Source organism: Ailuropoda melanoleuca, chromosome 16 (genome assembly GCF_002007445.2).
Source record: "Ailuropoda melanoleuca isolate Jingjing chromosome 16, ASM200744v2, whole genome shotgun sequence".
NCBI lineage: Eukaryota > Metazoa > Chordata > Mammalia > Carnivora > Ursidae > Ailuropoda > Ailuropoda melanoleuca.
In genome coordinates, this window is record NC_048233.1 from 74,644,933 (window position 1) to 74,657,252 (window position 12,320).

Below are 12,320 nucleotides of genomic sequence, written 5' to 3' on the forward strand. Positions count from 1 at the left end.
CTAGAAGCCTGCGGGCTGACTTCTGCTGGCCCGACAGCTGTAGCCCTTCCGGGAGGGGAGGTGGGAACAAGAGCTCACCTGAGCGCCCCCGCTGAGGGCTGCCTGTGGAGGGCAAGAGGAATGGGGCTGTGTTCAGATGCCAGGACCAGGCATGCCCAGTGAACACACAGGGCAGCTGTGCTGGGGCACATGAAAGGATTTCTCTTCCTGCCCTGGGGCAGCATCCTGTAAGGAGTTACCTGGTGCGTCAGGGCCCTCTCTTCGTTTTCTGCAGCAGAAATCCGTGTCCCGGAGAAAGTGTGCAGCCTGCAAGATCGTGGTGCACACCCCCTGCATCGAACAGCTGGAGAAGGTGAGGATGGGCACTCAGCCTTCCCCGCCTCTCCCCTTTGGGTGCCAAAGGCATCTGAGTACACACACGTGTGCGTCTCTGCACGCATATTCACATTACAAGTGTCACTTGCCAAAAGTGTCCCAGCCTGCGTGGTGGTGAAGAGCCAGAGACCCTGGAGCTGAAATGGCTGCATTTGAATCCTGCCTCCCCCGCTTTTTATCTGCCTTATCCCCACTGCCCAGAACAAGCCTGGCAGTGAGTGGGGCTCACTGACTGTGTCAGTGGGATGGATTCATGAGTGACGGCCAAGACACCATTTTATCCACACCTAAGTTCACATTTAGAAGGGCCATTGTCTTGCTGAAGCTTGGCTCTGTCCGTTACACACTGCTTCTCTAGAGACCTTTCCCTAAGGACTGTGGTCCGTAGTGTGTCGACAGCTGGTGTCATGTCTGGGCCCTGTGCTTCTAAAGGGAAGTAGAGGGGACACTCGGGAGGTAGGCCCGGGCAGAGGGTGGGAGGCAGCAGAAATCCCAGTCAGCACGTGGGAAAGCCTGGAGGACTAGGAATAGCATGAACGAGGCTAACGTGGGCCACTTGCCCCAGCCCGACTCCTAGAGTGAGGTTTCCCCGCAACTGTGCTGAGGCTGATGGAGGGACAGTTGGGAAAAGAGAAACAAACACAGCCCCAGGTGTTACAGAACACAAGGTGGAAATCAAACCAGTTTCCACGAATGAGCTAATGGTCTCCGGGGACCAGCCAGCACAAGTGTGCAAGCAAGGATCAGAGTGCCTGCACGTGCCTAGGCTGGGAGCACTGGAGGGCAAGGGAAAATCTGGGAGGAGTAAAGCATGCTGCCTTTTAGTGGGGGAGGAGGACACAAAAGTCCCAGTGTCCCGCATCCCAGGTACTGACAGAGGAAGGAAAGGGTCCTTCTAGCTGGTGGAGAGGAGGCAGGGGTGCAGGAGGGCTTCTGAGCAGAGATGTCTCACATTCTGAGGGCTTCCGGGACGATTTGGGGCTATCCCTGCCTTGTGAGGATGACTGAGTGACACTTTCCTGGAGAAGGTGGCTAGATGCCTGACCCCCTGAAAGGAGGTTCTGACATTTGGTTGGGCATTGCAATGTTCCACAGATAAATTTCCGCTGTAAGCCGTCCTTCCGTGAATCAGGGTCCAGGAACATCCGTGAGGTAAGTGCCCAGGGTAGTTATGGGTAAGGAGGCCCCAGGTGTCCTGAGTGGACTTCTCCACAGTGTCTCCAGAGTGCCACCAGGGAGTTGGCCCCTTTGAGGCTGCTCTGGGGCCCAGGGAGATGCAGGGCTGAGGCTCTGAGAGGGTCTCGATGGGGAAGGCTTGGCTGGCCCTGCCTGCAGATGGGAGGTGAGGCCCTGCCTGCCTCTTGTGCCTCCTCGCTCTTCTCCCCCAGCTGGCGCCTCCGCCCCCACCTCGAGGCCATGGAGACAAGTCTCTAGCCACCCTGCCCTCACGCACGCTGCTGCAGAGAGCTTCCTGCAGCCCATGCCGCACGTTCATACATTGAGGGGTGCAGGCCACGCTCAGGGCTGCGCCTCTCCAGCCCTCGCTGTAGTGATATTCTCTCCTCCCCCTCCAGCCAACCTTCGTGCGGCACCACTGGGTACACCGGCGGCGCCAGGATGGCAAGTGTCGGCACTGTGGGAAGGTGAGGCTCTGCCCCGGGACGTGGGCCAGGCTGCTACCCGCTGGACCCGGACCCTGCGGCCCCCCCGAGCCTCGGGCTGTGCGTCCAATGTGACCTGCCTGCCGCTGACGGCGTCTCCTGCGTGTAGAGTCCCGGGGCTCACTGCCGACCTAGCTGAGGTGCCCAGTCAGTCCCAAAACACCCAGGTCTCTGGACGGAGCAGGAGAGCAGGGAAGCAAGTTCGCTTCTAGTGCCGTGTAGCTGCCTTGAAGCCGTGCGGGAGCCCCTGGGAATTGTAGAGACTCACTCGTTCGCTTGCTGAGCTCAGGGTTTGTTGAGCCCTGTTGGCTGCCGAGCACTGAGCGGGCGAGTGAGGGCCCTGCCTTCCTGGAGGAGGATGTGGCTTGAAGACAGACTCTGCGGGCATTCTTCCTGAGCACAGTCCACAGTGCGGCAGTCACTTACTCCTTATCTGCTTCTGCTCTGTTTCACTCAGTATGCGCAGGCTCTAGAAGGTGGCGGGGCCTTGTCCCTCTTCCCTCTGCTCACTTTCAGTGCCAAGCACAGTGTCAGGCAGACAGCTAGGCCCTCGGTAAATGTCTGGGGAATGAACAAGGGAATGAACGTGACAGGTGCCGTTAAGAAGCGTGAAGCGCTCTAAGTGTATACCAGGGGGCCTCGAGGTCTGGGGTCAGGAAGGGGCTCTCCACTGGCAGGAGTTAGCTGTGGACCCTTTCTGGCAGATCGGGCGTGTGCACCCAACCGCCTTGTGGTTAACTTCAGAGAATTGCAGGCCTCCCTGCTCCAGGGGCTTATTTTGTAGTTGTTTCAATTTTTAAAAATGGGCTCATTTTCCCTGGGTGGAGAGAGGTTGGCCACGGGAGAGGGGCTGGGCCTGCTGCTCTGGGCCCGGCTGCTGGTGCCCCAGCCACCCTCTCCACCCTAGGGCTTCCAGCAGAAGTTCACCTTCCACAGCAAGGAGATTGTGGCCATCAGCTGCTCCTGGTGCAAGCAGGCAGTGAGTGGTGCTCACCCTGCCCCGCCCCCGAGGCTGTCCCCTGGGTGGCACTGGGTGGGGGCCCCCCACGCCTGGGCTCAGGCCCAGCTCAGCTGCGGCCCCTCCTCTCTAGTACCACAGCAAGGTGTCCTGCTTCATGCTGCAGCAGATAGAGGAGCCGTGCTCCCTGGGGGTCCACGCTGCTGTGGTCATCCCACCAACCTGGATCCTCCGTGCCCGCAGGCCCCAGGTGAGTCCTGTCTGCACCCGTGGCGCCACCTCCATGCTTGGGCTCTGCCAGCCACCCCAGCGCACCTACCTTGTCACCAATGCCCCTGCTTCCTTTTCAGAATACCCTCAAGGCAAGCAAGAAGAAAAAGAGAGCATCCTTCAAGAGGAAATCTAGCAAGAAAGGGCCAGAGGTTAGTCTTGGGGCTGGGTGGGCAGCTGGAAGGGAACAGGAAAAGAGGGGCCTGTTTCATGACGTACTGAGCTCTCTGGGCCGATGCAGCCTTTGGTGAGCTCTGGGCCCCTGAGGAAGGTGGGGGGCCAGATTCAAGCTGCCTCTCTGTGGCCAGGCTCCCCTTAAGGTCTGCCCCAGAGGCGGTACGGGAGGGGCCACCACTGAGAACGGGGGTGAGATCTGCCAAGCCAGGGTAGAGCCTCACAGTCTCTCTGTCTCCAAGGAGGGCCGCTGGAGACCCTTCATCATCAGGCCCACCCCATCCCCCCTCATGAAGCCCCTGCTGGTGTTTGTGAACCCCAAGAGTGGGGGCAACCAGGTACGCACAGCCTCCCCTCTCCGCGGAGAGCCTCCGGGGCAGGAGCGGGGTCCAGCTCCGCACCCCTCCCCTCCGCAGCACCTGCTCCCAGCTTCCGTCGCAGGCTTCTGCCCTGTGCCTCTCGCCCAGAGATCCTGAGGAAAGCGAAGCCTGTCTCTATCCCTCACCCCTTGCTGGGCCTGGTTCCCACAGCCGTGTCCTTTGTCCTTCTCACGTGGCTTGTCCCCACGTCAGTCCACGGCCCTGACTGGCTCCCCCGGTCCCCGCAGGGCGCTAAGATCATCCAGTCCTTCCTGTGGTATCTCAACCCCCGACAAGTCTTTGACCTGAGCCAGGGAGGGCCCAAGGAGGCGTAAGTACTTGCCAGAGCTCTGCGGAGACGGTGGGGAGCGCTTGCCTGGTGCAGACGGTCAGGCCCACATCCCCTGACCCTGTTCCCATCCTGACTCCAGGCTGGAGATGTACCGCAAAGTGCACAACCTGCGGATCCTGGCGTGTGGCGGCGACGGCACGGTGAGTCCTCCTGCCTCTGCTCCTGCGTCTGCTCCTGCCCTGCTGGTCTGACCTGGCCCTTCTGCTCTGCCACCTCCAGGTTGGCTGGATCCTTTCCACTCTGGACCAGCTGCGCTTAAAGCCGCCGCCGCCCGTTGCCATTCTACCGCTGGGCACTGGCAATGACTTGGCCCGTACCCTCAACTGGGGTGGGGTAAGAGCCCAAGGCAGGGAGTGGGGTGGGGGATGGGCTGTGCGGCTGGGGGTGGCCCCTGTCCCCAGGAGAGGCTCAGTTCCTGCCTTGCCCCCCCAGGGCTACACGGATGAGCCTGTGTCCAAGATCCTCTCCCACGTAGAGGAGGGGAACGTGGTGCAGCTAGACCGCTGGGACCTCCGTGCCGAGCCCAACCCCGACGCGGGGCCAGAGGAGCGCGAGGAGGGCGCCACTGACCGGGTAGGTCGGCCAGGGCCAGGATGGGGGCAGCCAATATCCGGGGGGGGGGAGGGGGAAGCCCTCTCTCCCGCTTGCCGGTTCTGGACCTTTGGACAAATCTCTTCATTTCTGCAGACTTTCGGCTCTCCTGTACAGTGGTAACAGTGGTACCCCATAAGCTCGCTGTTACTGGGCAGATATTTACTGAATATCTACCACATGCCAGGCACCATTTTAAGCAGCAGCAGAACAAAGTCCCCGTTCTCATGGAGCCCCTACAGAATACGGCACTTCGGGAAGAAGTGTGTGGGGCGGGGGGCTGGAAAGCCAGGGAAGAGAATGCCAGCAGGGCCCAGGGTGTTTTGTATACTGGGCACTTGGAGGAGCCCCGAGGGAACTGGGAGCCGAGACCAGAGCCTGAGGCGGGCTGTGGGCTAGGGGGAAGAGCTTTCTGGTGGATCCCGTTAACTGTGGGAAAGGCTTCCAAAACTGAGTGGGTCAAGCCAGCCTGGTGGCCCCTGGCCCAGAGCAGGCCCGAGCAGGAAAGTGGCTGTGAGGCCCAGCCCTCATGCTGGGCCCTTGTCCTTTTTCCAGCTGCCCCTGGACGTCTTCAACAACTATTTCAGCCTGGGCTTTGATGCCCACGTCACCCTGGAGTTTCATGAGTCTCGAGGTAGGCAACCACTTGCTGAGAAAGCATCGGGAGGCTGGGACGGAAGGACACAGGAGGGTCCCCGAGAGGGTCAGAATTTGCCCCCACCCCCGGCAGTGCCCAGCACTTGCCTGGGGAGCCCCAGCAGGTTCAGAATGTCTGACTGTCCCCTGTTTCTTGTCGCCACCCAGAGGCCAACCCGGAGAAATTCAACAGCCGTTTCCGGAATAAGATGTTCTATGCCGGGGTGAGTCTGGGGTCTGCCAGCAACTGCCTCCCCCCCCACCCCGCCCGCCCTCGCCATGCCCACTATTCTACCGCCTGTGCCCCCTGCGCACCTGTGTCTGCCAGGCCACAGGACCCCTGCCGGGAAGTGGTGAGAAAGTCCCTGTCGCCAGATGGTTACGCCCTCTCTCTCCCACAGACAGCCTTCTCCGACTTCCTGATGGGCAGTTCTAAGGACTTGGCCAAGCACATCCGAGTGGTGGTAAGTGGGCCAAGCTGGCAGGCCCAGCGGGGAGGGAGGCCGCCTTGGCACGGGTATATACCCTTCACCCTCCCCTGTGCCTGCCTGCAGTGTGACGGAACTGACCTGACCCCCAAGATTCAGGACCTGAAACCCCAGTGCATTGTTTTCCTGAATATCCCCAGGTGAGGAGGGGAGGGCTGTGTGTGTGCCCTGATGTCTCCATCCTGCACGACTGTCCTCTGAAGGCCCTTGTGTTGCCTTCCCCTCAGGTACTGCGCAGGCACCATGCCCTGGGGCCACCCTGGGGAGCACCACGACTTTGAGCCCCAGCGGCACGACGATGGCTACCTCGAGGTCATTGGCTTTACCATGACGTCCCTGGTGAGCGGGCCAACATGGACCAGCCTGGAGCCCTGGTTCTGCCCCCACAGTGACCAGGAGCACTGTCCCAAGATGGAAGGGTGGGGGGATCACGAGACTTCCCTTCACTGGCCAAGATGGGAGAATTCATGCTCCTCTCCCTGTCTGGGGTCTCTCCCTTCCTTACTCCCTCCCTCCTCTGACCAGGGTCTCACCCTCCGCTCTCCCCTCCCCTCTCTGACTGGGGTCTTATCCTCCCTCTGCTGTCTGTCGGGGTTATTGTCACTTGTTCCCCGCTGCCCCCGCCACAGCTCCTGACCTGAGCCTTCTGCGCCCACAGGCGGCGCTGCAGGTGGGCGGGCACGGCGAGCGGTTGACGCAGTGCCGAGAGGTGGTGCTCACCACGTCCAAGGCCATCCCGGTGCAGGTGGATGGCGAGCCCTGCAAGCTTGCAGCCTCGCGCATCCGCATCGCCCTGCGCAACCAGGCCACCATGGTGCAGAAGGCCAAGCGGCGCAGCGCCGCCCCCCTGCATAGCGAGTACGTTCCCCTCCCAGCCACCACCCGCCCTGGGCCTGAGGCCAGGCTCTGCCCCTCTCTCGAGACTCGGTTTCCCCAGCTAGAGAGAGGGCCGCAAATCCCTCTGCCCCGGGGAGGCGGCGCAGGGCCCCCGGGTCTGGTGCCTGGCCGAGGACCCTTCCCGAGGGCTCTCCCCCCGCCTGTGCCTCAGCCAGCAGCCCGTGCCCGAGCAGCTGCGGATCCAGGTGAGCAGGGTCAGCATGCACGACTACGAGGCCCTGCATTACGACAAGGAGCAGCTCAAGGAGGCCTGTGAGTGCCAAGCGCGGCAGGGGGTGGCGGGGAGCTGCTGAGGGCGGGGGTGGGGGGGGCGGGATGGCCAGCCGCTGACGGTCTGCTCTGTCCGCCAGCCGTGCCACTGGGCACCGTGGTGGTCCCCGGTGACAGCGACCTAGAACTCTGTCGTGCCCACATCGAGAGGCTCCAGCAGGTGAGGGGTCGGGCGCCTGCCCCGCCTGGGTGCACCCGCTCTAGTTTCTGTTCTCTGCCAACTCCCGCCCTTGGTTTCTCTCGGCAGGAGCCTGAAGGTGCTGGAGCCAAGTCCCCCACCTGCCAGAAACTGTCCCCCAAGTGGTGTTTCCTAGACGGTGAGTGGCCCCGAAGGACCAGTTCCTGGCGGCCCCGGGCTGTGTCCTGCCCCCTCCTGCAGGGCTCCTGGTGGGGTGGCAGGATATCTGAGCGTGGATAAGGGCCTCCTGCCCCCTCAGACAGCTGTCCTCCTCCCTCACAGCCACCACTGCCAGCCGCTTCTACAGGATCGACCGGGCCCAGGTGAGCACTCGCAGCCCTCCGTCCACCGCTGCTTCTGGGCCACCCTGGGGGCCCCTCTGCTTTTGTCCCGTGCCTCCACAGATGGGCTCACCCGTCGTCCTACTGGGTGCTTGCACGCCTGCTCGTGCTCGCGGGTGGGGTGTAGGCACGCTGCCCACAGGCAGAGGGAGCTGGCGTGCCCGGAAGAGTCTGTCCGGGTGGGTGCCAGGGCCTCGGAGCACAGGGGCCAGCCGGTGAGGCACAGAGGTGAAGGCGCTTCTGGCCAGGTACTAGGTGCCCCGGGCAAAGGCTCAGCAGTGGGAAGGAGCTAGGAAGGCAAGGGGAAGAGGGACTGGCAGGGCCCCTGCCCCAGCTCCGCCTGCCGGTGTCCGTGCCCCTGGCTCCTGGCAGAGGCTTGTCCGGGGCTGCTGGCTTGGCTGCACCTGCACTCCCACCAGCGGCTACCGTGGAAGGTCCTGACTCTCGGCCCCTGGCCTCCCCACCCACAGGAGCACCTCAACTATGTGACTGAGATTGCACAGGACGAGATTTATATCTTGGATCCCGAGCTGCTGGGGGCATCGGCCCGGCCTGACCTCCCAACCCCAACTTCCCCTCTCCCCCCCTCCCCCTGCTCACCCACGCTCCGGTGAGTGCTGTGTCTCCTCCAGCCCCCTGGCTCGAAACCCCTCCTACAAGCCGGTACCTCTTGACGTCCTGCCTTCGGCACCAGATGCGTGTCCAGTGTCCAGCTAGCGGCGGGTCCCCATGGGCCCCTCCCTGGCTGAGTCCCTGGCAGAGAACCAAACCTGGCCAAAGCCCAACTGACCAGCCCTTTGCCCCCCCGGGGAAGTGGCATCACCATCCACCCTGCTGCACTGGCCAGAGACCTGGGCTCCCCCTCTGACCTCTCCTCTGCCAGTCCCGTCCGCTGTCCCCCCAGCATCCGAGCATGGCAGCCTGAGCCTGGGCCTCCAACCTCCCCTCCATCCCCACTGCCCAGCACCGTGCCCTTCCTGGCCCTTCACGGCCTCAAGTGTGCCTGCCTCTGCACTTCCCTGCTGCCCCGGAAGGGTCCCCTGTTCCTCACCTGCTCCACTCAGACCTCAGCTTGGGAGTTTCCTCCCCAGAGAAGGCTTCCCAGGAACCCCGGCTGACGTTGCCGTGAGATCACAGCACCCCGTATCGCGTTCTTCGTCGCCCTTCCCGCTCTGAGGAGGCCCTATTTATTTGTGGACTTGTCTGTCTCCCCGACTAGAATGTAAGCTCCGTGAGAGCAAGCTCTCCATGTGTCTTGTTGGCCGTTGTCTTGCCGCCCCGGCACAGCGCTCGCTATGTAGGGGGCACTCAATAAACTGTTGACAGAACACAGGGCGCCCCCTGGTTGGGCGGGGAGGGTGACCACTGTCTCTCGGTCCCGTCTCATCCTGCTCTGCTTGCAGGTCACTGCCAGGGGATGCGCCGCCCCCTAAAGGTGAGGCCTCTCCCCTCTCCCTGGTCCCAGGTGGGGGTGGAGTCCGCACACAGCCTCCCACAGCCACAACCCGCCAGGGCCGCGGGGTCACCCCACCCGGCAGGCGCCCGCCTCCACCCAGCGCGTCTGTGCACCCACACAGGGCCGGCCCGGCCCCAGAGGGTAATGGGCAGGTGTTCCGTGCAGGTGAGGAGCTGATTGAGGCTGCCAAGAGGAACAACTTCTGTAAGGTACCAGCAAGGGCTCTGGCTTCTCCGCTCCGCAGCGCCCTGGGAGACAGGGCCTCTGGGTGGGGCCGAGGGAGCCTGTCCTCTTTCTGTCACCTGCCATCGTCTGGGCCTCTGGGGGGGCCTCCATGGTGATTGCTCCATTCCACCTTGCCCCTGTCCAGCTCACAGTGTCCCTTTCAGAGAGGCTTCCTAGCACAGTCTGCCTGTCCCCGGTGCTCAGCAAGGAGCAAGTCTTACAGAAACCATGGGCTCCAGGGCTCCTGGGGGTCCAGAAGCCCAGGGTCTCTCCCGTACACTCCAGAAAGAGCCCCAGAGCCATGATGTGTGTGAGCACAGTAGTGTCAGGTCTGCGGCCTCTGTGAGTTGGGGGACATTTCCATGGCTGGCAGGTGGGTGGCCCTGAGGATCCCCAGCCCTGCTCTGCCTCCTGCCCTCAGCTCCAGGAGCTGCACCGAGCTGGGGGTGACCTCATGCACCGGGACGAGCAGAGCCGCACGCTCCTGCACCATGCCGTCAGCACGGGTAGCAAGGAGGTGGTCCGCTACCTGCTGGACCACGGTGAGCTATGCTACTAGGGTCCCTGGGCCAGGGCCACGGCGGGAGGAGGGGAGGCTGCCAGGCTTCTCTGACCACCACCTCCCCTCTCCTCCAGCCCCCCCAGAGATCCTTGACGCTGTGGAGGAGAAGTGAGTATGGCGGTGGTGCCAGACCTTGGTCACCCTGGAAACTGCCCCATCTTCATCCAGCCCCTCCCACTTGGCTGGTCAGAGCCTAGAAACCCTTCCAGGCCGCATCCGTCCAGCCCTTGCCCCACAGCCCCGAGCTCCCCTCTCTGATCGCCCTCTGGAGACAGGAGGGCCCTGAGGACAGGATGGGGGTCCACCACAGCCAGCCCCTGTTCCCACAGCGGGGAGACCTGTCTGCACCAGGCGGCGGCCCTGGGCCGGCGCACCATCTGCCACTACATCGTGGAGGCGGGGGCGTCTCTCATGAAGACAGACCAGCAGGTGAGCAGACTAGCAGGGGGTCCATGCAGGCCCAGCGCAGCCCTTTCTCCGCCTCCGGCCCTTGGGAGCGGGGAGCCGTGGCAGAGAGTCACCTCTTAGGACTGGAAGCTGTCCTTCAGCCAGCACCCACCGGAGTCCAGACTCAGAAACCTGAGCCTGCAGTGGCGAGGGGGTCTTTTGGGGGGAGGGAGCCCACAACTGTCCTTTGAAGCTTTTCCTTTCCTCACTGGCCACCTGGAGGGAAGGTCCCCTGTCCTCGCCTAAGGCCCCTGAACTGATGGCAGCTCCCCCCTCATCCAGGGTGACACTCCGCGGCAGCGGGCCGAGAAGGCCCAGGACACGGAGCTCGCTGCCTACCTGGAGAACCGGCAGCACTACCAGATGATCCAGCGGGAGGACCAGGAGACAGCCGTGTAGCTGTGAGGCCAAGGCCAGGGCAGGTGGAGGGACAGGGCCAGCCAGAGGAGGAGCCCCCTCATCGCCCACCGCACTGCCACATTCCAGTCGGACTACCACGGGGGGACCCGGGCCCCAGGGAAGGAGCCCCGTGCTGCCCCCTGAGGAGCCTCCCAGGCCTAGGGCTGGACTCTGAGGAGCTGGGGGACTGGGGCTGGACCACTTCAGGGCAGCCCTCACCCTCACTGCAGCGGGTGCCCTCCCTGGGGCGTAGGGGCAGAGGGGGAAGGCAGCGGGGCTTGGGGCCCTATCAGGGAGCCTTCGGGAAGAGGCTGCCTAAGCCACCTGGTCTGTTAGGGCCCTGACTCAGAGCCTCCTGGCAGCTTGGGCCCTCCCTCCTGCCCTGACCCCACCCTTCGCAGGGTTTCTCCCGGAAACACAGAGCCTGCTGCGTTGGCCTCCCTGCTGCCGTGCTTGGCGCCGACCCCCAGAGACCCTCCCCGTGTACCCAGTCATTTCATCACCGCCGACTGTGGCCTGGGGGTTGGAGTGGGGCTCTCGTGGTGACATGTTTACAGCTGGGTGTGACTCAGTAAAGTGGATTTTTTTCCTTTCTGCTTTTCTTGCGGAGGAGGTCTTCCAGAAACAGCGGGGTCTGGTGGCGGGGGGGGGGGGGCCCGCCTGGGGTCTCCTGGTTCCCGTTTGGGGGTGGGGTCTCAGGGCCTGCCCGGGACCTGACCTCTGCCTGGCCACAAGGCTCGGCGGGGCCGGGGGAGGAGCCGATTTCCTCTCGCTTCCCGCTTCCCGCAGGGACGATAACAATGAAAGTGAAAAAGAGGTGGGGCGGGGGGCGAGGCCTGGATTCTTTGGCCCCTTTGCCCTGTGGCCTTGGGCAAGCCCCCTCCCCCAGGCCTCGGCTGCTTTGCTGTTTAGGGGATCGGGTGTGGCGATACCGAGGCCCTAGTGTCGGAAGGGGTGGGCATTTGCAGCCGCCGCCTCGGCTGGGTCTGGAACTTCTCAGACGGCTCTTGTCAGCTCCCAAGCCTCACCAAATCCAGGCCTGCGGCTTCCTCCTCCCCCAACTTCCCCCAGCTCCCGCCCCCGAAAACCTGCGCTCCTGAAGGGCGCGGCGCCGTCCGCGTCCCCCGAGCCCAAGCGCTTTCTCTGGGGCTCCCCGAACACTGAGCAGAGCGGCTCCCTGCACACTCTGTGAAGCGACCCGAGGTGGGGGCTGGCGCTCCTTCCCCAGCAGCCAAGGGGGCGCAGACGGCCGGTCCTCGACGGGGTTAAACAGTCATCGGGGGACGGAGCCGCATACAGGCCGGAACGCGGGCCCCGCGCCGAGCGCCGGGATCCGTGACACCCCCGGGGCTCCGAGCTCCCTCCCAGTCGCCATCCTCCCAGTCTTCCCTCCCCGGGAAGGAAGGCGGGCGTCCAGCGGGGAAAGAGAATGGTCCCGCCGTGGGGGCAGAGGCGGCGGCGGAAAGCTGGGGCTGCGGCAGGGGCCGGGGTAGCCAGGGCAGGACAGAGGCCAGGGGCCGGCAGACCCCGGGCTCGGAAGATGGGGGACCGGCAGAGCCCGTCGTCCGAGCGCGGACAGCCCGCGCGGGGCGAACGGGGGGTGCGGGGACCCGCGGCGGGAAGCCGGGACAGAAGCGCCGGGGGCGCGGGGCGGGAGCGGAGGCGGGGACGTCGGGGTCGG

General features: G+C 63.9%; 2 protein-coding genes across 18 annotated transcripts in view; both read left to right on the top strand.

The window, feature by feature from the left end:
- DGKZ (diacylglycerol kinase zeta) overlaps window positions 1–11,233 on the top strand; it is a 41,745-nt gene extending 30,512 nt beyond the window's left edge. For 6 of the 16 annotated variants that reach the window (XM_034646299.1, XM_034646301.1, XM_034646304.1 and 3 more), the window contains 27 exons: window positions 275–352; window positions 1,471–1,527; window positions 1,950–2,018; window positions 2,944–3,015; window positions 3,128–3,244; window positions 3,345–3,416; window positions 3,681–3,776; window positions 4,046–4,128; window positions 4,229–4,289; window positions 4,369–4,482; window positions 4,582–4,722; window positions 5,296–5,374; window positions 5,545–5,600; window positions 5,778–5,840; window positions 5,931–6,004; window positions 6,092–6,203; window positions 6,523–6,722; window positions 6,913–7,013; window positions 7,112–7,348; window positions 7,492–7,532; window positions 8,021–8,160; window positions 8,954–8,985; window positions 9,172–9,215; window positions 9,605–9,773; window positions 9,868–9,901; window positions 10,123–10,222; window positions 10,523–11,233. In XM_034646299.1, the coding sequence (XP_034502190.1) occupies window positions 275–352; window positions 1,471–1,527; window positions 1,950–2,018; window positions 2,944–3,015; window positions 3,128–3,244; window positions 3,345–3,416; window positions 3,681–3,776; window positions 4,046–4,128; window positions 4,229–4,289; window positions 4,369–4,482; window positions 4,582–4,722; window positions 5,296–5,374; window positions 5,545–5,600; window positions 5,778–5,840; window positions 5,931–6,004; window positions 6,092–6,203; window positions 6,523–6,722; window positions 6,913–7,013; window positions 7,112–7,348; window positions 7,492–7,532; window positions 8,021–8,160; window positions 8,954–8,985; window positions 9,172–9,215; window positions 9,605–9,773; window positions 9,868–9,901; window positions 10,123–10,222; window positions 10,523–10,639 (2,559 nt within the window). In that variant the 3' untranslated portion in view covers window positions 10,640–11,233. The other 10 variants (XM_034646303.1, XM_034646306.1, XM_034646297.1 and 7 more) reach the window with 6 other exon arrangements.
- Window positions 11,079–12,320, top strand: part of MDK (midkine) — a 3,822-nt gene continuing 2,580 nt past the window's right edge. Inside the window, exon 1 of one of the 2 annotated variants that reach the window (XM_034646312.1) lies at window positions 11,079–11,210. The gene's annotated coding sequence lies outside the window, so the exon portion shown is untranslated. Of the gene's footprint in view, window positions 11,211–11,335; window positions 11,843–12,320 lie in introns of those variants that run through there. The other variant, XM_011227928.3, reaches the window with a different exon arrangement.